This window comes from Bufo gargarizans, chromosome 1 (assembly GCF_014858855.1).
Source record: "Bufo gargarizans isolate SCDJY-AF-19 chromosome 1, ASM1485885v1, whole genome shotgun sequence".
NCBI lineage: Eukaryota > Metazoa > Chordata > Amphibia > Anura > Bufonidae > Bufo > Bufo gargarizans.
In genome coordinates this window covers 495,268,399-495,295,877 of record NC_058080.1, presented here as the reverse complement: position 1 = coordinate 495,295,877, position 27,479 = coordinate 495,268,399, and the positions used below count along the sequence as shown (strand labels likewise).

General features: G+C 45.0%; 1 protein-coding gene across 1 annotated transcript; it reads left to right on the top strand.

The window, feature by feature from the left end:
• The first annotated feature begins 248 nt into the window (after positions 1-248).
• CMTM5 (CKLF like MARVEL transmembrane domain containing 5) lies at positions 249-27,479 on the top strand. The gene is made up of 5 exons (XM_044274376.1): positions 249-1,505; positions 4,885-5,037; positions 15,876-15,974; positions 24,992-25,085; positions 27,230-27,479. The coding sequence occupies exons 1-5, from the start codon at positions 1,410-1,412 to the stop codon at positions 27,244-27,246; spliced, it is 459 nt and encodes a 152-aa protein (XP_044130311.1). The 5' UTR covers positions 249-1,409; the 3' UTR covers positions 27,247-27,479.

Below are 27,479 nucleotides of genomic sequence, written 5' to 3'. Positions count from 1 at the left end.
ATGGCTGGAGAGCACCTACTGCCAACATGCATAGTGCAGAGACACACAGGACCAGCAGCGGGTGTCATGGTGTGCGGCACCATTAGCTACTGTTGCCATTCCTGTCTGATATTTGTGGAGTTACCATTGACCAGCCTTCGGTATGTCCAGGACATTGTGGGACCAGGCCTACTGCCTTTTGTGACTCAGGAGTTGTTGTGTTCCAACAAGATAGCACCCTCCTACATGCTGCCCATGCTACACAACAACCCCCCCCCCCCCCTCTTCAGCTTGATCATCAACCCCATTAAGAATGTCTGGGACTGGATCGGGGATGGATCTCCCATGCACAGCAGTCACTAACCACCTTGGCTGAACTACGGGTCCAAGATGAAAGATCTTGGAATATCATACCACAGGAGGATTCACAGCATCTGTATGACCGTTACCATGCCAGGGTGGCAGCCTGTATCGCAGCAAGGGAAGATGCCACCCAATATTATTATGACCCTGCCTCAACATGTACCCTGCTACAGAACCCAAAATAAAGGGTGCACCACCTTGCTTGTGTGATCATTGACCAAGCACCACTAGCAGTTTATACTCTCGTCAGTCTCAACTCAATCTCATGAAGTTTTCCAGGGGTTCTTTTTCCATTTTCTGGTACAGTAATACTAGTTTATGATGGAACTCAAATGTCCCTCTGTCACAAGAGGAGCCACCAGTATGTTGAGTGGGAGGTGGGATCCTGTTGCAAAGAGGCCTTAAAGTGTGCCTCAGCTTATAGCACCGATATATGGGGTACAAAACACTTACAATCAAATGAGAAACTGCATTTTCTTAAAACCATTTATTTTGCCCCTTTTAGTACTCATTTTTCCAACCGTTTTCCGGACATATTTCATGTCTTCTGCACTGTTTCTGTTTCTAGAAATCTCAACCTTTCACTCCACAAAAAAACCCTGTTTGTGTCGGTCTCTTTCCTTCTTTTTCCTCCCTGAGTCTCTTTCCCTCCCCCTCTTCCTGTAACACAAATCTGGATCATTTGCAACTTCACTTCAGACATCCATGCAAACATCAGGAGATACTCAGGAAGAAGCTTCACTTTCCGCATCTCCGGCCTCTCCGCTTCAGTTTATTAGATTTACTGCATTTTCTAACATCTAACTTTACAATTATTAACCCCTCTAGTCCCAGTATCACATACAACATCTTAATAACCCTACCTGCTTCTTCCTAACAATCCAAATTCTGTTACTTACTGTGTAGATTTAACATCCTCTCCAGCTTTTCTCCACAACCATCCACATTACTAAGTGCCCATCCCTTCTCACTCCATCTACCAAGTAAGCTTCTTCTCGACTTCTCTGGATTTCATTCTCTCCATCACTCTCATCTTTCTATACTTTTGCTGTGGCCCCTGCCTGGGGATGAGTGAACAGGAAGGTGAAGACAGCTCCAGCAGCTTTTCTCTGGATAAAGAATTTCTCAACTCGCTGAAAGGACGTATTCTACTGGCAGAGCTGGTAAGCAAAGGCACTTGGACGTTGTGAGACACTGCCCTTCTATCTATCTATCTATCTATCATTCTATCTATATCTATTATCTATCTATCTCTATTATCTATCTATCTAAACTGACAAGATTCCACGGCACTTCCAAAAATAATGTGAGTTTATTTCACCAGAAAAAAACAGCAACGTTTCAATCCACTCAGTGGGATCTTTCTCAAGCAGTGACCAGATGATGATCATCACTGCTTGAGAAAGATCCCACTGAGTGGATTGAAACGTTGCTGTTTTTTCTGGTGAAATAAACTCACATTATTTTTGGAAGTGCCGTGGAATCTTGTCAGTTTATGTAAGTAGGTTGGGTGGATCGCCCCCACAGCCGCTGGCACCCAAGAGACTTTTTTTTACTTTGTTTCTCTTTTACTTTGTTCTGCTGTGCTGCCCTTCTTTTGTATATTATCTATCTCATATCTAGCTATCATTCTAGCTATCTAGCTCATATATATCCATCTATCTATCTATCTATCTATCTATCTATCTATCTATCTATCTATCTATCTCTATTATCTATCTATCATCTGTCTATCTATCTATCTGTCAATTGCTATTATCTATCTATCTATCTATCTATCTATCTATCTATCTATCAATCATTATATCTATCTATTATCTATCTATCATTATATCTATCAGCACAGTGGCTGACCAAGGGCAACAACTTAATTGGAGTTTGTAAGTTCTCCCTGTGTTTGTGTGGTTTCCTCCAGAGTTTAGATTGTGAGTCCCTCTGGGGACAATGAGTGATGTCTGGAAAGTGCTGTGGAATATGACTGGGCGATATAACAAAGAGAAATATATATCTACAAGTAATTAGGTTTTTATATATTTTATAAAATTTTATTTTTTTACATTTTAGCTCCAATTTTACAATGGAGATTTATCAAAAATGGTGTAAAGGAAAACTGGCTTAGTTGCCCATAGCAACCAATCATATTCAGCTTTTCATTTTCCAAAGAAGCTCTAAAAAATTAAAGATGGAATCTGATTGGTTGCTAGGGGCAACTAAGCCAGTTTTCCTTTACATCAGTTTTGATAAATCTCCCCCAATATGTTGATTATTATAAAAATGGTAATAGTAGTACCTTACAGTCTGCTTGTACTCATGTGCAGTGATGGCCAGTGACTGCCTCCTCCTGGTGACTGCATTTGATTTCAGACCGGCTCGCGGCACAGGCATAGGTAAGAGCTTACCTGTGCATTGCCGGACTTGTGAGTCAAGATGGCAGCCCGCATGTGTTCGCTGGCGAACACTGCGAACTGGCCATCACTGCTCATGTGTATGCTAGAAGTGAATGCATACACCAGTGTCCCTGTTGTAGCTCAATGTCAAGCCTCCTCAGAGTATATTACTGCTATGCTAGGACCTCACTGAATTATTACCATTAAACATGTCTCTGCATATTCTCCTTGAGCCTTTTAACAAGCTAGTTTCTGTTCATAAAAGGGATGATCCAGATAATGTGTAACTTGTGGCTGAGTTTCTTGTTCACCCTAAATCACATAGGGGCAGATTTCCTTTGTACTGTGAGTGTAGGCCCTTTTACCTGGGACAATGATTGTGTTCATAAGAATGTGCATTCTTATTCATCTGCCAGGGTAAAAGGCAGCAATCAGCCGTCAAACAAGCAAACGCTCATTTATCGGTTGATCAGATTCTTTATGCAAGCATTAAAATGCTCGCTGGTTGACAGCACATCACTGCTTCTGATATATGCAAACCGAATGGGGCTGAACAAACGTACTAACATTGGCCATGTAAAAGCTTCTTTACATGAGCGTCAATCGCAGCTCATTCCAGGCTGAAGTCAGCCTAGCTGAAAGTACCTTAAAGGGGTTATCTGACCCCTGAAATGTCCCCCCATATGCCTGTGTCCCTCACACGCAATATATTTATCTTGATCCCTGGCACCCACGTAGCTCCTGGTCCCCTCACGGCTGCCGCTGCGTCACCCATGATGCTAGGGAGGCTCATGCCCGTCACAGCCTGCCATTAGCGGCTCCTCCTCCGACACCAGATGTTTTCACCCTCACACGGGGAGATAGAGCAGCGACGTGGTTGCTGGGGAGCAAGGTAAGTATATTGCATGTGAGGGGCCCAGGCATATAGGGGGGACATTTCGGGGGTCGGATAATCCTTTTAATAGTGCAACAATTAGGATGGCAATTAGTTATAGGCAGCTGGTATTATTTTCGCCTGGCAGAACGGGAACAGTGAACCCCTGTTCTCCTAATATATGGGAACCTCAGAGGTGAGACCCCCACTTATGACGAGGGTTGGACTGGGGTTATTTGGCCCACCAGAGGAAATTATTCTAAGGGTCCAAATCCCATATCATTAATAGAATATAATAGAGTCTGATTAAAGGAAATAGACCCTAGCGGGTGGAAAGTTATTGGCTCCAAATGTTTTTTTTCTCCTGGACCTTTTGGGTCAACTGTAGTATCAAAGCCTGGGTCCACAGGAGGATCCTCTAGTAATCTGATGGGCCAGTCCGATGCTGCCTATAATATGTATTGCAGAGGTCTAAGGTGGGAAAACCCCTTCATAGTTCTTCAAAGTCCCTTATATAGTGTTAAGCAGTCATTTCCTAGTAATTTAAGCTGAGGATAGCAGGATAACATCCTGTTGTTTGGGGTGGACATAATACACTTTGCTTTGAAGGGCAACCTGTAATCTCTTTATTCATTTACATGCTAATGGTGGTTGGGAAACCAAAGGTGAATCTACATAGCTAAGGTCATTTTTCTCACTTCTCTTTGTCAGTAAATGTTTAGGTCTGATTCAATGAATATTGGAGGAGCCACCAATATAAGTTCTGTGGAGATCCCACACACCCTTGCCAATCAGCTGTTTGAAGGGTCAGCAGTGCACACGTGAACGCTGCAGGCTCATCATTGTTTTCCTCTGCCCGTCTATCTGCATGTCATCTACTTAAGCAGCTGATCATGTCATCTCTTAAGCAGCTGATCAGCGGGGGTGTAGAGAGTTAGCCCCCCACTGGCTAATGATAAGATTTGTATTCCCTTCAAAAATCAGGCTTGTCAAAATAAGTAGAGAAGACTAGGATCAAATGAAGTTGATGTTCCCCTGGATTATTTAATTTATTTCAGAACATTTCTTTAAAAAAATAAAACAAACAATAAACTATCTAAATCAATTAATCATTAATTGCTATCACTAAAAATATTGGCAGGGGTAAAGAAATTTAGTGAAATGGTTGCTAATAATTAATCCAGGTGGGCATCACTGCTGCAGTTTACCACTGCACTTGAGTGCTTTCATGTCATGTCGAACGTGATCCTCATTTCCTTCCACCTCTTCTTCTCTCCACAGGTCCTCTGCTTTGTGATATTTATCTGTTTTGCAGCCTCTATATCTTCCTATTTGGCAGCCCCCCTGATTGAGCTTATAATCACTCTCATGTTCCTCATCCTTTTCTCAAGTCACTACCATCTGCGTGTCACTGCTCTCAACTGGCCCTGCATGGTGTGTATGACATTAGAAAAAGTATTGGGTTTGCATTTATATTATTATACCTCATCATGTAAGGATCATGTAAGGGCCCCTTTACATGGGTTGCACTAAAAATCATTTGTCAGAAACACATTGCCATGTGTACAGTCATGGCCAAAAGTTTGGAGAATTACATAAATATTGGAAATTGGAAAAGTTGCTGCTTAAGTTTTTATAATAGCAATTTGCATATACTCCAGAATGGTATGAAGAGTGATCAGATGAATTGCATAGTCCTTCTTTGCCATGAAAATTAACTTAATCAAAAAAAAAAACTTTCCATTGCATTTCATTGCTGTCATTAAAGGACCTGCTGAGATCATTTCAGTAATCGTCTTATTAACTCAGGGGAGAATGTTGACGAGCACAAGGCTGGAGATCATTATGTCAGGCTGATTGGGTTAAAATGGCAGACTTGACCTGTTAAAAGGAAGGTGATGCTTGAAATCATTGTTCTTCCATTGTTAACCATGGTGACCTGCAAAGAAACGCGTGCAGCCATCATTGTGTTGCATAAAAATGGCTTCACAGGCAAGGATATTGTGGCTACTAAGATTGCACCTCAATCAACAATTTATAGGATCATCAAGAACTTCAAGGAAAGAGGTTCAATTCTTGTTAAGAAGGCTTCAGGGCGTCCAAGAAAGTCCAGCAAGCGCCAGGATCGTCTCCTAAAGAGGATTCAGCTGCGGGATCGGAGTGCCACCAGTGCAGAGCTTGCTCAGGAATGGCAGCAGGCAGGTGTGAGCGCATCTCCACGCACAGTGAGGCGAAGACTTTTGGAAGATGGCCTGGTGTCAAGAAGGGCAGCAAAGAAGCCACTTCTCTCCAAAAAAAAACATCAGGGACAGATTGATCTTCTGCAGAAAATATGGTGAATGGACTGCTGATGACTGGGGCAAAGTCATATTCTCTGATGAAGCCTCTTTCCGATTGTTTGGGGCATCAGGAAAAAGGCTTGTCTGGAGAAGAAAAGGTGAGCGCTACCATCAGTCCTGTGTCATGCCAACAGTAAAGCATCCTGAGACCATTCATGTGTGGGGTTGCTTCTCATCCAAGGGAGTGGGCTCACTCACAATTTTGCCCAAAAACACAGCCATGAATAAAGAATGGTACCAAAACACCCTCCAACAGCAACTTCTTCCAACAATCCAACAACAGTTTGGTGAAGAACAATGCATTTTCCAGCACGATGGAGCACCGTACCATAAGGCAAAAGTGATAACTAAGTGGCTCGGGGACCGAAACGTTGACATTTTGGGTCCATGGCCTGGAAACTCCCCAGATCTTAATCCCATTGAGAACTTGTGGTCAATCCTCAAGAGGCGGGTGGACAAACAAAAACCCACTAATTCTGACAAACTCCAAGAAGTGATTATGAAAGAATGGGTTGCTATCAGTCAGGAATTGGCCCAGAAGTTGATTGAGAGCATGCCCAGTCGAATTGCAGAGGTCCTGAAAAAGAAGGGCCAACACTGCAAATACTGACTCTTTGCATAAATGTCATGTAATTGTCGATAAAAGCCTTTGAAACTTATGAAGTGCGTGTAATTATATTTCACTACATCACAGAAACAACTGAAACAAAGATCTAAAAGCAGTTTACGCTGGCGACCTGTGTCTGCTGCTGTCTCACCCTCTGTTGTGGTTCCAGCACTCTGGCAGCAGGACAGGGTATCAATGTCCTGTGTATATTAGGACTTGTATTCTTTGAACCTCAGTCTGCAACACTACAAGGATTAATCTTCTCCTGCTCTGTAAGCTGTTTCATGGCTGTGTCCAAATGCTAATCCGCTGCTCCTATATACTGTATACCCTATTGATTCCTTCAGTGGTTGCCTAAGCAATAGGTCTGTACAGATCCCGTGAGGTCCTCTTGTCTGCTTGACCTTGTAAAAGAGCTATATCCATTTGCCCGTGTAACGATGTCTGCCCGTCTCCTGGTTTCTCTGCAGCCTGACTTGACCTGTACCCGTTTACCCTGAGCCACCTGCCCTGCTCTCTGGACTATTTTCAAACTTAAAGGGATTCTCCGGGAATTAAGAAAATGAAAATACATAAATATTACTTTTTTATAAATATATTCCCAAATACCGTTCATTATTTATAATGGCTTGTTTTTTCTGGGGAGCAATCAATAGAAGAAATAAAATGGCTGCTGTCTCATTAGTTCACACAAAACCTGTCCTTATCACACATGAGGACAAGTTACTTCACAACACTGAGGTAAAGAGCTGCCTCCTCCTCCTCTCTACTTGTCAGGGATTATGATCCTGATTAAAGATAAGAACTTTAGCTGAATCTCTGAGCAGTTTAGTTCATGAGGAGACTGGACAGACTGTGGTAATGCGGGGCTGTGGTAATGGAGACTGTAAACAAGTGCTGCTGCTCATTAGCCACATCCCCACCCTCCTCTCTGTACTTCATGTCTCCTCATCATCTCCATTCCTACAGAGATTCACCTGTAATCAGGATCATGATTTCTGACAAGCAGAGCAGAGAGGAGGATGAGGCAGCACTATGGCTCATTGTGGTGAAGTAACTTGTCCTCCTGTGTGATTAGGACAGGTTTTGAGTGTCCTGATAGGACGGCGGCCATTTCATTTCTCCTAATGATTGTTCTCTAGACAAAACGAGCCATTCTAAGTAATGAAAGGTATTTGTAAATATATTTATTATAAAATAATATTTTCATTCCTGGAGAACCCCTTTAAATGTACTCTGCCTGCTCTGATCATGGCCCGTTTTCTGACTAGGAGTATAGACTGATCCCTTGGTGTTATGCACCTGGTGTCTCTTGCCCCCATGGGTCAGCTGCCAGCTATACCTCAACTATTCCAAGAGGTAGTGACCTGGTGACTCCCCTGGAGTGAAAACCAGATCTGTATAAGGGTTAAAGGGTGAAAACCAGGGTACCCCAAAGGCAATGCCCTCAGGAAAAGCCTAAAGTCAAACCAACAAGCACAGTGGGTCCACATCCATTGTCTATTACAATGTGCTGTCAACAATATGAACTCTGAATGAGGAACATTGCGTGTGTAAAAGGCCCTTTGAACGAATGATAATTAATTTATACATACACTTCCTGTCAGGTTCTGAAATTGACCCATGTAAAAAGACCCTAAATGTAATTACATATAATTAAATTGTGAATTTAACAGAAATTGCAAAATACACAACTATGTTTATCCTGCTTAAAGGGCTTTCCAAGATTTTAACATTAACATGCTTATCCTGAGGATAGGCAATCAATATCTGATTGGCTGGGGTCCAACACCCCACACCTCCACTAAGCAGCTGTTTCAGAGTAGCTACGAGGTAACGGCTGATTGCTGGGGGTGTCAGACCCCTTCCAATCTGATATTAATGGCCTATCCTGAGAATAGGTCATCATTATCAAAATCCTGCACAACCCATTTAAGTACCAAAATAGGCTGTTCTTCAGTGGGAACAGCTGACACAGGAGCTACTCTGAAACATCTGATCGGTAGGGGTGTGGGATGCCAGATCCTTGCCGACCAGATATTGATGGCCTATCCTGAGGACAGGCCATCAACATTGAAATCCTAGACAACCCTTTTAATTTTCTGTAGCATGTAAAGGGAACCTGTCACCATGAAAATGTAAATTATTCTGAAGGCAACATTTTATAGAGAAGGAGGAGCTGACAGATTGATATATAGTTTTGTGGGAAAAGATTCAGTAAAACTTGTATTTTATTCATTTATACTCCTGCACATTCTGTGCTGTGAAGTCCAGGGGGCGGTCCAATCAGTGATTGACAGCTATCTCTGTATACACAGTATCATGGAACCATGAACCAGACGTACAACAAGAGATGAGTGGAAATAAGAAGGCTTTATTGAAAATAAAGCTGTAAGGCAAAAGTCCAAACGGATGGCTAAACCGAAGCAGGGTCTTGCGAAACCAGAGATCAGGAACCAGAAGGGTAGTCAGATGAAGCCAGGATCAGGAACCAACAGGGTAGTCAGACGAAGCCAGGATCAGGAATCAGCAGGGTAGTCAGACGAAGCCAGGATCAGGAACCAGAAGCAGCAGCAGTCTTAGAAGCATGTGAGCACAGGAGGACCAAGCAGGGAACTGAAGCCACAGACCTCCTATATATATGAGCTAGGCATCCAGCTCCTCCCAGTGGGAAGGAGGAGCCGCAGGGTGGGAGGCTACAAGAAACCCAGAAACCAAGATGGCCGCCAGCACATGTCAAACGAAGGAGAACAGCAAGGAGGTAAGACCATGACAGTACCTCCCCCTCAAGGGCCCCTCCTCTGCGGAGTAAGGAACGGTTTCTGAGGGAAGCGTGTGTGGAAGGCTCGGAGCAAGGCAGGAGCATGGACATCTGCGGAGGGAACCCAGGAACGCTCCTCTGGACCATAACCACGCCAATGGACCAAAAACTGCACCCGGCCGCGGACCAGGCGTGAGTCCAGGATATTGCTCACCTCATACTCCTCACGATTGCCCACTTGGACCGGACGAGGCCGAGGAATCGAGGAAGTGAAACGATTACACACCAGTGGCTTCAAGAGGGAGACATGAAACACGTTGGAGATCCGCATGCCAGGAGGAAGCACAAGGGCATAGGCTACCGGGTTTACCCTGCGAAGCACTCGGAAGGGACCAACAAAGCGAGGCGCCAGCTTGGGAGTGGGCACTCGAAGGTTGAGGTTGCGGGTGGACAACCATACGCGGTCTCCGACCTGGTAGGAAGGAGCGGGCGCTCGTCTGCGATCAGCCTGGAGTCTCTGGCGCTGCGCAGAGACCTCAAGGGACCTCTGGATCTGTACCCAAGAAGCACGTAGGACGGAAAGGTGATCCTCCACAGCCGGAATATCCTGGGGAGAGAATACCTCCGGTAACACGGCAGGTTGGAACCCATAATTGGCCATGAAGGGAGACGTCCCAGAGGAAGAGTTCACCGCCGTGTTCCTGGCAAACTCAGCCCAAGGCAGGAGGTCAACCCAATTGTCTTGGTGATCGGAGACATAGCAACGAAGGAATTGCTCCAAGGCCTGATTGGATCGTTCTGCGGCCCCATTGGACTGAGGGTGGTAGGCCGATGAGAAAGAGAGATGAATCCCCAACTGGGAGCAAAAGGCGCGCCAGAACCTGGACACAAACTGACTCCCCCGATCCGACACAATCTCATTGGGCAAACCGTGCAACCGGAAGACCTCCCTGGCAAAAATCGAGGCCAACTCTTGTGCAGAGGGTAACTTCTTGAGAGGTACACAGTGGCACATCTTGGAAAACCGATCCACTATCATGAGAATGACCGTATGGCCTCGGGATGCAGGGAGGTCCACAATGAAATCCATCCCCAGGTGTGACCATGGACGCTCCCCGGTGGCTATGGGTTGCAAAAGGCCCAACGGAAGGTGCCGAGGGGACTTACTCTGGGCACAAACGGAGCATGCCGCTACATATGCGGCGATGTCGGAACGTAGAGAAGGCCACCAGAACAGACGTGAAACAGCCCAGGACAGCTGATTCTTTCCAGGATGCCCCGCGGCCTTGGAGTTATGGTAGGTTTGCAACAACCGAGTGCGCAACTCCTCAGGCACAAAACACCTGCCGTTGGGTCTCCCAGAGGGAGCACCAGATTGAGCCGCCAAAATCTGCTCACCCAGGGGAGAGGTCAGGCTGGTGCGAATGGCGGCCAGGATCTGATTCGGAGGTATGACCGAAGTCGGAATCGACTCCTCCCCGGACAGCTCGGAGTACTGCCGTGATAAGGCATCCGCGCTGATGTTCTTGGAACCGGGTAGGTAGGAGACCACGTAATTAAAACGTGACAAGAACAGAGCCCATCTGGCCTGACGTGGTGTCAATCTCTTGGCCTCAGAGAGGTAGGTCAGATTCTTGTGGTCCGTCAGGATGAGAACCGGAACCACCGAGCCCTCGAGCAAGTGCCTCCATTCTTTAAGGGCCTGCACGATGGCCAATAACTCCCTGTCACCAATCTGATAGTTGCACTCCGCGGAAGACAGTTTCCGGGAGTAAAACCCACAAGGAAGCAGAGGACCCTCTGGTGTTCTACGCTGAGACAGGAGGGCGCCTACTCCCGTCTCAGACGCGTCCACCTCGAGGACAAACGGCAACCCAGGGTTGGGATGCGACAGAATCGGAGCCGATACAAAGGCGGACTTTAGAGCCTCAAAAGCTCGGATGGCCTCGGGCGGCCAGACCTGGGGATTACTGCCCTTCCTGGTCAGATCCGTGAGAGGCTTGGCTAGCATGGAAAAGTCCCTGATGAACTTCCGATAATAATTGGCGAAGCCCAAAAAGCGCTGCAGGGCACGAAGACCACTGGGCTGGGGCCACTGTAAGACAGCCGAAACCTTCTCAGGATCCATGGAGAACCCCTCAGCGGAAATGATGTAACCTAAGAAGGTTACCTGGGATCGGTGAAATTCGCATTTCTCAAGCTTACCGAACAGCTTGTTCTCTCGTAACCGTTGCAACACTCGTCTGACATCCAGAATGTGGGCCTCCATGGATTCAGAATATACCAAGATGTCATCCAAATAGACCACCACACACTGCTGCAACAGGTCACGGAAAACATCGTTGATGAATTCCTGGAAGACTGCGGGCGCATTGCACAACCCAAAGGGCATAACCAAGGATTCATAATGACCGATCCTGGTGTTAAACGCGGTCTTCCACTCATCGCCCGCCTTGATCCTTACCAGGTTATATGCCGCCCTCAGGTCGAGTTTGGTAAAGACCGTGGCCCCTTTGAGGCGATCGAACAGCTCGGAAATCAAGGGTATCGGGTAAGCGTTCTTGATCGTGATGCGATTGAGACCCCTGTAATCGATGCAAGGCCTCAACTCACCGCCCTTCTTTTTCACAAAGAAAAATCCAGCCCCTGCCGGGGACGAGGATTTGCGAATGTGTCCGCGTGAAAGCGCCTCCCTCACGTACTCCTCCATGGCCTCATTCTCCGCTACCGACAGTGGATAGACTTTGCCACGAGGAGGAACGGCACCAGATTGTAACTCTATGGCACAATCGTATGGGCGGTGCGGAGGTAGGGCAACCGCACGCACCTTATCGAATACATCCCGGTACTCCTCGTATTCAGGAGGCAACAGAGAGTCCGAGGAAGTACACAGCAACTTGACAGGCCCATGGATGCAACTAGCCCCACACTGCGGTGACCACGAGAGGATCTCGGCCGATCTCCAATCGAAAGTCGGATTAGGCTTCTGGAGCCAGGGGTACCCCAAGACCACCGAGTAGTGTGGAGACGAAATAACCTGGAGACAGACCGACTCTCTGTGAACGGCACCAATGCCCATCCCCACTGGAAGGGTCTCATGAGTCACGTGTGGCGGCAGAAGGGGTCTGCCGTCTATCGCCTCAAGAGCCAGTGGGGAACCTCGAGGCTGCAGAGGAATGGAATTGGCGGCAGCGAACACACTATCAATGAACAACCCACCAGCACCAGAGTCCACCAACGCCTGGGTCGTCACCGAGCCCCCGACCCAGGAGAGGACAACAGTAATCAGTGGTTTGTCAACACGGGAAACCGGGGACGAGGAGACTCCACCCAAGATCTGCCCCCGACAGGATCTCAGGTGCGAGCGTTTCCCGGACGGTTCGGGCATGCCAACCGAAAATGCCCACCGAGACCACAGTACATGCATCGGCCCTCGCGTCTCCGGAGTACCCTCTCCCCCTCGGACAGGCGAGCAAACCCCAGCTGCATGGGTTCACCCCCAGACAAGTCATCCCCAGGAGGCGTGGGAGGAGAGGGAGGCACGGGTGGGACAGCAAACGTAGGCGCCAATCTGTTAGAAGGCCTCCGCAGGCTCTCCTGAAAGGAAGGTCTCTCCCTGAGTCTGGTGTCAATCAAAATCAGGAAAGAAATAAGAGACTCGAGCTCCACAGGTAGGTCCTTAGCTGCAACCTCATCCTTCAAGGCATCCGAGAGACCATGAGAGAAAGCAGCGACCAGAGCCTCATTATTCCAGCCCACCTCTGCTGCCAGGGTACGAAACTCAATGGCGTATTCAGCTACGGATCGTGAACCCTGTCTGATGGACATAAGGAGCTTCGCAGCAGAGGCAGCACGAGCCGGCACATCGAATACCTCCCGAAGAGAAGCAACAAAACCGGAAAACTCGGCAACCACCGGATTGTTGTTCTCCCATAAAGGGCTGGCCCAGGCCAAGGCCTTGTCCGAGAGCAGCGAGATCAAGAAGCCCACCTTTGATCTCTCAGTAGGAAAGGCATGTGGCAGCAACTCGAAGTAAATGCCCACCTGGTTAAGGAAACCTCGGCACTGAGTTGGCTCTCCCCCAAAGCGCTGTGGAAGGGGGGCAGAACCGGTCATACCCCGAAACACCGCAGGCGCAGCAACAGGTGTCGGGGTAGACTCTGGCGCAACAACCGGAGCGGCAGTAGGAGCGGGCCCAGGAGCGACAACCGACCCATCGGCAACGGAAGCTAAATGAGCCGTGCGTTCAAGCAGGGTTTGCAACGCCACAGCGAACCGACCCAACAGGTGATCCTGCTGATCAAGTCTGGCAACCAGCGTAGGTAGCGAGGATGGCCCTGTACCGTCAGAATTCATGGCTTGGTCCTAATGTCATGGAACCATGAACCAGACGTACAACAAGAGATGAGTGGAAATAAGAAGGCTTTATTGAAAATAAAGCTGTAAGACAAAAGTCCAAACGGATGGCTAAACCGAAGCAGGGTCTTGCGAAACCTGAGATCAGGAACCAGAAGGGTAGTCAGATGAAGCCAGGATCAGGAACCAACAGGGTAGTCAGACGAAGCCAGGATCAGGAATCAGCAGGGTAGTCAGACGAAGCCAGGATCAGGAACCAGAAGCAGCAGCAGTTTTAGAAGCATGTGAGCACAGGAGGACCAAGCAGGGAACTGAAGCCACAGACCTCCTATATATATGAGCTAGGCATCCAGCTCCTCCCAGTGGGAAGGAGGAGCCGCAGGGTGGGAGGCTACAAGAAACCCAGAAACCAAGATGGCCGCCAGCACATGTCAAACGAAGGAGAACAGCAAGGAGGTAAGACCATGACACACAGTCATAGAGGGAAGGCTGTCAATCACTGATAGGACTGCCTCCTGGACTTCACAGCACAGAATGTGCAAAAATATAAATGAATGAAACACAAGCTATCTCTGTATACACAGTCATAGAGGGAAGGCTGTCAATCACTGATAGGACCGCCTCCTGGACTTCACAGCACAGAATGGGCAGGGATATAAATGAATGAAACACAAGCTATCTCTGTATATACAGTCATAGAGGGAAGGCTGTCAATCACTGATAGGACCGCCTCCTGGACCTCACAGCACAGAATGGGCAGAGATATAAATGAATGAAACACAAGCTATCTCTGTATATACAGTCATAGAGGGAAGGCTGTCAATCACTGATAGGACCGCCTCCTGGACTTCACAGCACAGAATGGGCAGGGATATAAATGAATGAAACACAAGCTATCTCTGTATATACAGTCATAGAGGGAAGGCTGTCAATCACTGATAGGACCGCCTCCTGGACCTCACAGCACAGAATGGGCAGAGATATAAATGAATGAAACACAAGCTATCTCTGTATATACAGTCATAGGGGGAAGGCTGTCAATCACTGATAGGACCACCTCCTGGACTTCACAGCACAGAATGGGCAGGAGTATAAATGAATGAAACACAATCTATCTCTCTATATACAGTCATAGAGGGAAGGCTGTCAATCACTGATAGGACCGCCTCCTGGACTTCACAGCACAGAATGTGCAGGAATATAAATGAATGAAACACAATCTATCTCTGTATATACAGTCATAGAGGGAAGGCTGTCAATCACTGATAGGACCGCCTCCTGGACTTCACAGCACAGAATGGGCAGGAGTATAAATGAATGAAACACAAGCTATCTCTGTATACATAGTCATAGAGGGAAGGCTGTCAATCACTGATAGGACCGCCTCCTGGACTTCACAGCACAGAATGGGCAGGGATATAAATGAATGAAACACAAGCTATCTCTGTATATACAGACATAGAGGGAAGGCTGTCAATCACTGATAGGACCACCTCCTGGACCTCACAGCACAGAATGGGCAGGGATATAAATGAATGAAATACAAGCTATCTCTGTATACACAGTCATAGAGGGAAGGCTGTCAATCACTGATAGGACCGGCTCCTGGACTTCACAGCACAGAATGTGCAGGAATATAAATGAATGAAACACAAGCTATCAGTGAATCAGTTCCCATAAAACTATAGATCAGTCAGCTCCACCTGCTCTATCCTTGCATAGCTTTGGTAGCACTATTTCCAGCTGCCTTCTCTATTTTCCCGTAACCCATCTCTTTTACTCTTCCAAATCCGTTCCACTACCATCACCTTTGGCGCCTCTGGTCTAACACTACCCTTGGGATACCTTTGACCCAGGTAGCATTTGTTAACCTCGTCCTCTTTTTTCACGTGTCCTCCTGCTCTATGACAGCATACCTGCAGCTCAAACACCATGTTTAACCTGACAGGTTCCCTTTAATGAAGTTGACAGGTATAATAACACTGCAATGAAATATGGTGCTAATTTGTATTGTATTAGCAATGTTGTTCCCTTCCTGTGTGATAAAACTATGGGAACCATGCCTTACATACTTAGAACAAATTGCTTTTATCTCATTGATAAAATGCACCATGTAAAGTAAATACTATAAACTTTAATATTACATCGCCTGCAAATGAATAATGTAAATGTCTCCATTAGTACTGATACAGCCCTCTGTTGCATTTAGGATTTCATGCGCTGTGTCTCAGCCGCAGTCATTTTTGTGGTGGTCTCAATTGTAGCTGCTGCACGGAGTTCAGGAGATGGAGGAGCAATTACAGCAGCTGTAAGTATTTTCATGCACCTCTGTTACTTTACTTGTGACATAATACTGTTGTGAAGGCCTGTGGTATTTGAGATACGGGTTGATTGCTGAAGGTAGACACTCCCTTTAAGAGCATCAAGAATAAAGTCAACATGGAGTGGGCGCCAAAGCCGCTGGGTGCCTGTTCTCCATTACTGTTTGCCTCCTAACACTACACACCTCTCCTCCGCCCTCCAGTTCCTTCCCGATATTCCACTTAGCTTGGACTATAGACCCACCCACTACACCCACATGCAAGCACAAAACCCACCAATTACACCCCAGAGCTTGTTGACTACATTTCACAAGGATGGTCCTGCAACGACACAAGAGGGTTCCCAAGGTGCATGGGTGCTAAGCAGTTTCCACACATGTGCAGACAGCCCATGTACATAACATCATTGATGACAACATGTACATTGATGGCTGTACCTTCCGAAGGGGGAGACTCACATCGATACAGCACGAGATGTAGAAGCAAACAGGCAGAAGAGGTCTTGTGGTGCTGGTCTGGAGCAGGGAAAAGGTTTGGAATAAAAAAAAAAAACTATTTGAAACTAATTTATTGCAACATGGACCACAACATTATAGGATAAAATAATTTCTGGATAACCCCTTTTAATCACCTTCAAATGAAGGTGGTGATAGGCCTTTCCTACAGAATTTTTAGGATTCATGTATATGACAAAGCCACATGAACATACCCAGTACAAACGTACTTGGTGGGAGGCTTCAATAGTCCTCCTATGCCTTTTTTAAGCTTAAAAAAGTTGCAAAACCCCAGATTTGTGACTTTTTAAATAACTTTTAAATAACTTTTTGTTTTTAGTTGCAACTGGTATTCTTACACCTCCCTCACCAGTTTCTGAAAAGGGGGCGTGCTGAGTGCAGGGTGTGGACAAGGCCATCAACCCCGGCACCTTCATCAATTTTTACGTCACAAACTGCCATGATGACTGAAATCTGCGGCCGCTCCGAGCTGCCATAGATTTCAGTCGGGTAGATGGACTGTCGGAGGAGGCATGTCATTTATGACAAGGCCTGCATCTCGTCATACCCTACCAAAACCGTAGTAGTGCACACCAATCTTCATAAATCAGGGCCTTGGAGTCCATATCATGCTCCCGTACGAACTCCATCTGGGGGAGAACATATGATGGAACATCACACTTTTTTCCACAGAGATTTTTTTTATGAATCTATGAGAAAAAAAACCTCTTTGTATCTGTGTAAATTCAGAGGTACAGTATGCGCCAACAGCAGTCTATGTGACCAGTAGAACCTTTTCACCTATCGTTATAATATTTAATGGATATCAGTATTGCTAGATATTTGAGGAAATAACTAAAGAACATGTTATAGAAAAAAATCCATAAAAAAGCAACTTTTTTGAATTCCTCCTTTCTTTGATTTGCAGCACCAGTGAAACCTGTAGCTGGTATTAGTGTTTACTGTTTTGTGAACCTGGACTTATCTCCCGCAGGCACATGACCGTATTTCCTTTTCGTTTCTGATGCAAATTTTTTGTGGATTGGTTACGGACCCATTCATTTGAATGGGGGCCGCAAAAAATGCAAGCAGCACATAGCATGTCCACCCCCCACCCCCCCCCCCCCCCAAAAAAAAATTCAATTTTGCAGACAAGAATAGGCATTTTTACAATGGGACCTGTGGAAATTGTGAAATGAACAAGGTATTGGTATTTTGTGGACCGCAAAATACGTATGTTCGGGCATGAGGCCTTACATATACACTATTACACTTTTACATGATAAGAACGAGAGCCCTTTGTTAATCTAAATATGCTATAGGTTGTAGGTATAGTGGGCTAGTCAAAATATATTCTTGTACATGCTAATTTGTGTAAATTGATCATTTTAACATTTCCAATTCAGTACATATGAACACAGAGCAATGTCACAATGAGGATTAACTCCCCGTGTTCCTTTGGCCACACTTCCTTGAAGGGGTGGAGGGAATGTGCTTCACTCAAATCAGTCATTTTAGCATTCAATCTTTGCTTACGTTGCTTAACAATGCACCACCTGTCAAAAATATGAAGCTCGACTACATGGGTGTGGAAGTATGCATTTCTATTATATGCAGGTAGACTGCTTAGTTGTTTATGGTTTTGGATATATAAAACAGCACACTCAGATATAAATGTTGTGCCTCTATGCACATATACAGTGTAAAGTAAGGACGCCTATGCACATAAAGAATTTTGTTAATAGCAGACTTTTGATCCTATTATGATGATTGCAAATTATTGCTCAATAAGGGCTTAGATCCAGACATTTTTTTCTTACAACTATTAGACTTGTCTGATGGCACAAACTTTTAGCCTGATAGATTCATTTCAATGATAACTACAAAAATTATCATTAAAGGTAGTCAATTAACCACTTCAACCCCGCTAGCTGAAACCCCCTTCATGACCAGAGCACTTTTTACACTTCTGCACTACACTACTTTCACCGTTTATCGCTCGGTCATGCAACTTACCACCCAAATGAATTTTACCTCCTTTTCTTCTCACTAATAGAGCTTTCATTTGGTGGTATTTTATTGCTGCTGACATTTTTACTTTTTTTGTTATTAATCGAAATGTAACGATTTTCTTGCAAAAAAATGACATTTTTCACTTTCAGCTGTAAAATTTTGCAAAAAAAACGACATCCATATATAAATTTTTCGGTAAATTTATAGTTCTACATGTCTTTGATAAAAAAAAATGTTTGGCAAAAAAAAAATGGTTTGGGTAAAAGTTATAGCGTTTACAAACTATGGTACAAAAATGTGAATTTCCACTTTTTGAAGCAGCTCTGACTTTCTGAGCACCTGTCATGATTCCTGAGGTTCTACAATGCCCAGGCAGTAGAAAAACCCCACAAATGACCCCATTTCAGAAAGTAGACACCCTAAGGTATTCGCTGATGGGCATAGTGAGTTCATAGAACTTTTTATTTTTTGTCACAAGTTAGCGGAAAATGAGAAATATCTTGGCAAAAGACAACTTTTCCAATTTTTTTATACAAAGTTGGCATTTGACCAAGATATTTTTCTCACCCAGCATGGGTATATGTAAAATGACACCCCAAAACACATTCCCCAACTTCTCCTGAGTACGGCGATACCAGATGTGTGACACTTTTTTGCAGCCAAGGTGGGCAAAGGGGCATATATTCCAAAGTGCACCTTTCGGATTTCGCAGGCCATTTTTTACACATTTTGATTGCAAGGTACTTCTCACACATTTGGGCTCCTAAATTGCCAGGGCAGTATAACTATGCCACAAGTGACCCCATTTTGGAAAGAAGACACCCCAAGGTATTCCGTGAGGGGCACGGCGAGTTCCTAGAATCTTTTATTTTTTGTCGCAAGTTAGTGGAATATGAGACTTTGTAAGAAAAAAATAAAAATAAAAAATCATCATTTTCCGCTAACTTGTGACAAAAAAATAAAAAATTCTAGGAACTCGCCGTGCCCCTCACGGAATACCTTGGGGTGTCTTCTTTCCAAAATGGGGTCACTTGTGGGGTAGTTATACTGCCCTGGCAATTTAGGGGCCCAAATGTGTAAGAAGTACCTTGCAATCAAAATGTGTAAAAAATGGCCTGCGAAATCCGAAAGGTGCACTTTGGAATATGTGCCCCTTTGCCCACCTTGGCTGCAAAAAAGTGTCACACATCTGGTATCGCCGTACTCAGGAGAAGTTGGGGAATGTGTTTTGGGGTGTCATTTTACATATACCCATGCTGGGTGAGAGAAATATCTTGGCAAAAGACAACTTTTCCAATTTATTTATACAAAGTTGGCATTTGACCAAGATATTTTTCTCACCCAGCATGGGTATATGTAAAATGACACCCCAAAACACATTGCCCAACTTCTCCTGAGTACGGCGATACCACATGTGTGACACTTTTTTGCAGCCTAGATGCGCAAAGGGGCCCAAATTCCTTTTAGGAGGGCATTTTTAGACATTTGGATCCCAGACTTCTTCTCACACTTTCGGGCCCCTAAAAAGCCAGGGCAGTATAAATACCCCACAAGTGACCCCACTTTGGAAAGAAGACACCCCAAGGTATTCAATGAGGGGCCTGGCGAGTTCATAGAATTTTTTATTTTTTTTGCATAAGTTAGCGGATATTGATTTTTTTTGTTTTTTTCTCACAAAGTCTCACTTTCCGCTAACTTAGGACAAAAATTTCAATCTTTCATGGACTCAATATGCCCCTCAGCAAATACCTTGGGGTGTCTTCTTTCCGAAATGGGGTCACATGTGGGGTACTTATACTGCCCTGGCTTTTTAGGGGCCCTAAAGCGTGAGAAGAAGTCTGGAATATAAATGTCTAAAACATTTTACGCATTTGGATTCCGTGAGGGGTATGGTGAGTTCATGTGAGATTTTATTTTTTGACACAAGTCAGTGGAATATGAGACTTAGTAAGAAAAAACAAAAACAAAAACAAACAAAAAATTTCCGCTAACTTGTGCCCAAAAAAATGTCTGAATGGAGCCTTACCAGGGGGGTGATCAATGACAGGGGGGTGATCAATGACAGGGGGGTGATCAATGACAGGGGGGTGATCACCCATATAGACTCCCTGATCACCCCCTGTCATTGATCACCCCCCTGTAAGGCTCCATTCAGACGTCCGTATGATTTTTACGGATCCATGGATACATGGATCGGATCCGCAAAACACATGCGGACGTCTGAATGGAGCCTTACAGGGGGGTGATCAATAACAGGGGGTGATCAGGGTGATCACCCCCCTGTCACTGATCACCCCCCCTGTAAGGCTCCATTCAGACGTCCGCATGATTTTTACGGATCCATGGATCCATGGATCGGATCCACAAAACACATGCGGACGTCTGAATGGAGCCTTACAGGGAGGTGATCAATGACAGGGGGTGATCAGGGTGATCACCCCCCTGTCACTGATCACCCCCCCTGTAAGGCTCCATTCAGACATCCGCATGATTTTTACGGATCCATGGATACATGGATCGGATCCACAAAACACATGCGGACGTCTGAATGGAGCCTTACAGGGGGGTGATCAATGACAGGGGGTGATCAGGGTGATCACCCCCCTGTCACTGATCACCCCCCCTGTAAGGCTCCATTCAGACGTCCGCATGATTTTTACGGATCCATGGATACATGGATCGGATCCACCAAACACATGCGGACGTCTGAATGGAGCCTTACAGGGGGGTGATCAATGACAGGGGGTGATCAGGGTGATCACCCCCCTGTCACTGATCACCCCCCCTGTAAGGCTCCATTCAGACGTCCGCATGATTTTTACGGATCCATGGATACATGGATCGGATCCACAAAACACATGCGGACGTCTGAATGGAGCCTTACAGGGGGGTGATCAATGACAGGGGGGTGATCAGGGAGTGTATATGGGTGATCACCCGACTGTCATTGATCACCCCCTGTAAGGCTCCATTCAGACGTCCGCATGTGTTTTGCGGATCCGATCCATGTATCCATGTATCCGTAAAAATCATGCGGATGTCTGAATGGAGCCTTACAGGGGGGTGATCAATGACAGGGGGTGATCAGGGAGTGTATATGGGTGATCACCCGCCTGTCATTGATCACCCCCCTGTAAGGCTCCATTCAGACGTCCGCATGTGTTTTGCGGATCCGATCCATGTATCCATGGATCCGTAAAAATCATGCGGACGTCTGAATGGAGCCTTACAGGGGGGTGATCAATGACAGGGGGGTGATCAATGACAGGGGGTGATCAGGGAGTGTATATGGGTGATCACCCGCCTGTCATTGATCACCCCCCTGTAAGGCTCCATTCAGACGTCCGCATGTGTTTTGCGGATCCGATCCATGTATCCATGGATCCGTAAAAATCATGCGGACGTCTGAATGGAGCCTTACAGGGGGGTGATCAATGACAGGGGGGTGATCAATGACAGGGGGTGATCAGGGAGTGTATATGGGTGATCACCCGCCTGTCATTGATCACCCCCCTGTAAGGCTCCATTCAGACGTCCGCATGTGTTTTGCGGATCCGATCCATGTATCCGTGGATCCGTAAAAATCATACGGACGTCTGAACGGAGCCTGACAGGGGGGTGATCAATGACAGGGGGGTGATCAGGGAGTTTATATGGGGTGATCATGGGTGATCAGGGGTTCATAAAGGGTTAATAAGTGACGGGGGGGGGTGTAGTGTAGTGTTTTACTGACCTACCTGTGTCCTCTGGTGGTCGATCCTAACAAAAGGTACCACCAGAGGACCAGGTAGGAGGTATATTAGACGCTGTTATCAAAACAGCGTCTAATATACCTGTTAGGGGTTAAAAAATTCGGATCTCCAGCCTGCCAGCGAGCGATCGCCGCTGGCAGGCTGGAGATCCACTCTCTTACCTTCCGTTCCTGTGAGCGCGTGCGCGTTCACAGGAAATCCCGGCCCTCGCGAGATGACGCATATATGCGTGACTCTGCGCAGGGCTGCCACCTCCGGACCACACATCTGCGTTAGGCGGTCCGGAGGTGCTTAATAAGACCGGAAGTGCATTCTTGAGCATAAATCGAGTGTATGGTCTCATGAATACTACAATTTGTGTGTCGGTGGTGCCATATGTTGCGCTGTACGACACAGTGTTTTGGAGATATTCACCACCAGTGATGGCCAGTTCGCATTGTTCACCCGCGAACACATACGGGCTGCCATCTTTTCTCACAAGTCCGGCGAGGCACAGGTAAGCCCTTACCTGTGCCCGTGCGCGAGCCGGTCTGAAATCAAATGCGGTCAGCGGGAGCAGGCAGTTCCAGGAACAGCCGCCGGGGGCCTTCATCATGCTGTTCCCGGAACTGCCTGCTCCCGATGACCACATTTGATTTCAGACCGGCTCGCGCATGGGCACAGGTAACTATGCAGTGGAGCATGGCAATGTGCAAGAGACCCTCACACATTTCCTTATTAGCTTGTTGTCTTGTTGAATTCTCAATAAAAGGCTTCATAACACATAAACACATAACACTTTCTTTCTTATTGCTGCCTATTGTGTCCATACAGATAGCAGCGGTAGTCATCTAATATTTACTCTTTTCTCCCTGGTGCTAATTAGGACACCCTAAAGGTCTCTTAATATAAGGATTTGGTGCTGTTTCACACAAGTTAGCAATTCTAAAAGTTTAGAGAAGTGTCTGCAGGAAGAGATTCACGTCCAACAATATAGAATACACTTTTCTAAATTCATATATATATATATATATATATATATATATATACAGTCATGTGAAAAAATTAGGACACCCTTTGAAAGCATGTGGTTTTTTGTAACATTTTTAATAAAAGGTTATTTCATCTCCGTTTCAACAATACAGAGAGATTAAAGTAATCCAACTAAACAAAGAAAACTGAAGAAAAGTCTTTTCAAGATCTTCTGTAAATGTCATTCTACAAAAATGCCTATTCTAACTGAGGAAAAAGATAGGACACCCTCACATGTATTCCCTCTTAAATTGGCTCAGATCTCACACAGGTATATCACACCAGGTGCACATAATTAGTAGATCGTTACTCTGCATGTTGAATGAGGCTTGCCCTATTTAAACCTCAGACATTTAGTTTGGTGTGCTCCTGACTGTTGAAGTGAGAGTGAGCACCATGGTGAGAGCAAAAGAGCTGTCAGAGGACTTCAGAAAAAAGATTGTAGCAGCCTATGAGTCTGGGAAGGGATTTAAAAAGATCTCAAAAGATTTTGAAATCAGCCATTCCACTGTCCGGAAGATAGTCTACAAGTGGAGGGCTTTCAAAACAACTGCCAACATGCCCAGGACTGGTCGCCCCAGCAAGTTCACCCCAAGAGCAGACCGCAAGATGCTAAAAGAGGTCTCCAAAAACCCTAAAGTGTCATCTCGAGAACTACAGCAGGCTCTGGCTACTGTTGATGTAGAAGTACATGCCTCTACAATCAGAAAGAGACTGTACAAGTTTAACTTGCATGGGAGGTGTGCAAGGAGGAAACCTTTGCTTTCCAAGAGAAACATCGAGGCCAGACTGACATTTGCCAGAGATAAAGTTGACAAAGACCAGGACTTCTGGAATAATGTTCTTTGGACAGATGAGTCCAAAATTGAATTATTTGGACACAACAGCAGAGGACATGTTTGGCGTAAACCAAACACAGCATTCCAAGAAAATAACCTCATACCAACTGTGAAGCATGGAGGTGGAAGTGTCATGGTTTGGGGCTGCTTTGCTGCAGCAGGACCTGGTCAGCTCACCATCATAGAATCCACGATGAATTCTACTGTGTATCAGAAGGTGCTTGAAGAACATGTGAGACCATCAGTTAGAAAATTAAAGCTGAAGCGGAACTGGACCATGCAACATGACAATGACCCAAAACATACTAGTAAATCAACCAAAGATTGGCTGAAAAAGAAGAAATGGAGAGTCCTGGAATGGCCAAGTCAAAGTCCAGATTTGAATCCCATTGAGATGCTGTGGGGTGACTTGAAAAGGGCTGTACGTGCAAGAAACCCCTCAAACATCTCACAGCTGAAAAAGTTCTGCATTGAGGAGTGGGGTAAAATTTCCTCAGACCGATGTCGAAGACTGGTAGATGGCTACAAGAACCGTCTCACTGCAGTTATTTCAGCCAAAGGAGGTAACACTCGCTATTAGGGGCAAGGGTGTCCTATCTTTTTCCTCAGTTAGAATAGGCATTTTTGTAGAATGACATTTACAGAAGATCTTGAAAAGACTTTTCTTCAGTTTTCTTTGTTTAGTTGGATTACTTTAATCTCTCTGTATTGTTGAAACGGAGATGAAATAACCTTTTATTAAAAATGTTACAAAAAACCACATGCTTTCAAAGGGTGTCCTAATTTTTTCACAGGACTGTATATATATATTATTATTTTTTTATAGCACCTAATTGGTGTGATCCAAGACATTCTCCATTAACATCTCTAACGCCTTCATTTGGTCCTTTTCCAGCTCTTTGGATTCCTACTGGTAGGAGTATTCTGTTATGATGCTTATATGATTTACAAGATAGAAATGACAGATCGGACAGCTGAGACCGGAGATGGTGAGTACACTTGACTTATGTGAACCCCAATATACATGATGTTTTTCCTTTGCACGTACATAGAGATGAATACTGACCTTAAAGGGATTCTCCAGGAATTAAGAAAATAAAATGATTGAAAATAGTAAAAAATTACTTTATTATAAATATATTCCCAAATACCTTTCATTAGTTATAAAGGCTCATTTTGTCTAGGGTGTAATCATTAGGAGAAATAAAATGTCTGCCTCCTATTAGAACACACAAAACCTGTCCTATTCACACAGTAGGGCGAGTTATTTCATAACACTGAGGTAAAGAGCTGCCTCATCCTCCTCTCAGCTCTGTTTGTCAGGGATTATGATCCTGAATACAGCTGATAAGAACTTCAGACTCTATAGGAATGAACTTCATGAGGAGACATGAAGTACAGAGAAGCTGAGACAGAGCTCAGCGCTGTGAAGTAACTTGTCTTCCTGTGTGATATGGACAGGTTTTGTGTGTACTAATGGGACGGCAGCCATTTTATTTTTCCTAATGATTGCTCCCTTGACAAAATAAGACTTTATAACTAATGAAAGGTATTTGGGAATATATTTATAATAAATTTAAGTATAAATATTTAAGTATTTTCATTTTCTTAATTCCTGGAGAACCCCTTTAAAGGGCATCTGTCAACAGCTTTGTACCTATGAAACTGGCTGACCTGTTGCATGTGTGCTTGGTAGCTGAAGGCATCTGTGTTGGTCCCATGTTCATGTGTAAATGTCATCACGCCTGCCTGGCCCTGTTAATCAAAGTGCAGAGGACAGGCAGTTGCAGAGAAAGTGTAGTTTCTAGGTGTAATGGCAATGCCCCCATTGCTCCTAGAGCTCATTTGCATATATTAATTTTTTTTCCCAGCAATGCGGGTACATATGAACATGGGACCAACATAGATGCCTTCAACTAGGCAGTGACACGAGAATATCCATAAATACAAATATTCTGAAACATTTCCTTATTGGAATGCTCAAACCATATGTACTCCAATATTTTCTATGCAAATTAGCCCTCTTTCCAACAAGAAGAGAAGCTGAGCCTCTAATGCCACCAGATGAAAGGTAGCTATCCTATAAGTCAATGTTCCACGTCTTAAGCAGGTCTTGAGACATCATTTAGGATTATACCTAAGCCAGTCCCTCATCTTCAGACAGCCGTTTCGGGGTGATTGCCATCTGTGAGGGGCAGAGAGAACTGGCTTATCTGGTTGAGAGGCCTTCGACAGGATCCGGGAGTTACTATTTCTCCTTGTGGGAGACCGCCTGCTAGGTGTAAGGAGTCTTATAGGCCAGGCAGAGCTCCTCTAGGAGATTGAACATTGATTTGTAGGATAGCTATCTTACATCTGGTGGCATTAAAAACTCCCCTTTTTATTTCTTTTTTTGAAAGAGGGCAAATTTGCATACCCTTTTTTCCAGAGGAGCATTGCATGGCCTGTAAGACTCCTTACTCCTACTAGGTGCCCCTACAAGGAGAAATTCTTTACTCCGTCTCATATTTTGTACAAATAGAACTTTTTTCCAAAAATGACTGAGATCAAGCATAAATAAAAATGTCCATGGAAATGTCTTTCCATCACACCTCATGTTAATAGCTAGTTCTATCTAAATTTACTAGTAGTAAGAGTAGAAGAAACAACAATATATTTTTCAGTTTATATTAGAAATAACAATACTGATACCATAGATCAGGAGTGGACATGTCATATGTACCACACCTATACAGTTGCACAAAAGTCCTGTAGGCAACTTCTATGTTAAAAAAAATAATAGCCTCTGCTACTGTCTCTTATGTGAAAGCTTCTCATTTATTTGGGACACCTCCCCAGTGAGACCTGCTTCGCAGTGTGAGAAGGTCTGCATTACATCACATGTATGCCCATTTCAGGGGTTTCACAGTTACTGGCACACTTGTGAAAGATTTCCTAGAGAGCCATAAACAATGTGCTCACCTTTGTCATAGCTAATTGTACGTCTGTTTCTGATCGAGGACTATCCACAGTGGTTACATTGTCTATTTGTGCTGAAAAGCAAATTTATTTTATAAACTATTTAATGGATTTTTGACTGGAAGTTTACAAATGCTGCTCCACATCCACATGTCATGACTTGGTTATATCTTAGGTGCTGCTAATCCATAATGACCACCCAAGGACTGAAAACTGACACATGGGATTAAAACAGAGACATTCTGACATCATAAGGTTAAAATCCTCATTATAATCTATTCAATACTCATTTCACCTTCAACTTGTTCTGCATTCTCGGTATTTCTCAACAAACCTGTCCTGAGCCAACACATCAAAGTTCATATAGGAGACATAAATGTGAAGATTGTACTACATCTGTGCCTATTAAATGTGTGTTTATTCTA

What these genes read in the sequence shown, in the direction of transcription:
- CMTM5 (XM_044274376.1), top strand. Translation starts at nt 1,410, where the DNA reads ATGAGTGAACAGGAAGGTGAAGACAGCTCCAGCAGCTTTTCTCTGGAT. An exon ending in CTCTCAACTGGCCCTGCATG is followed by an intron (nt 5,038 to 15,875) that starts GTGTGTATGACA and finishes TGTTGCATTTAG; the next exon opens with GATTTCATGCGCTGTGTCTC. An exon ending in GAGGAGCAATTACAGCAGCT is followed by an intron (nt 15,975 to 24,991) that starts GTAAGTATTTTC and finishes GTCCTTTTCCAG; the next exon opens with CTCTTTGGATTCCTACTGGT.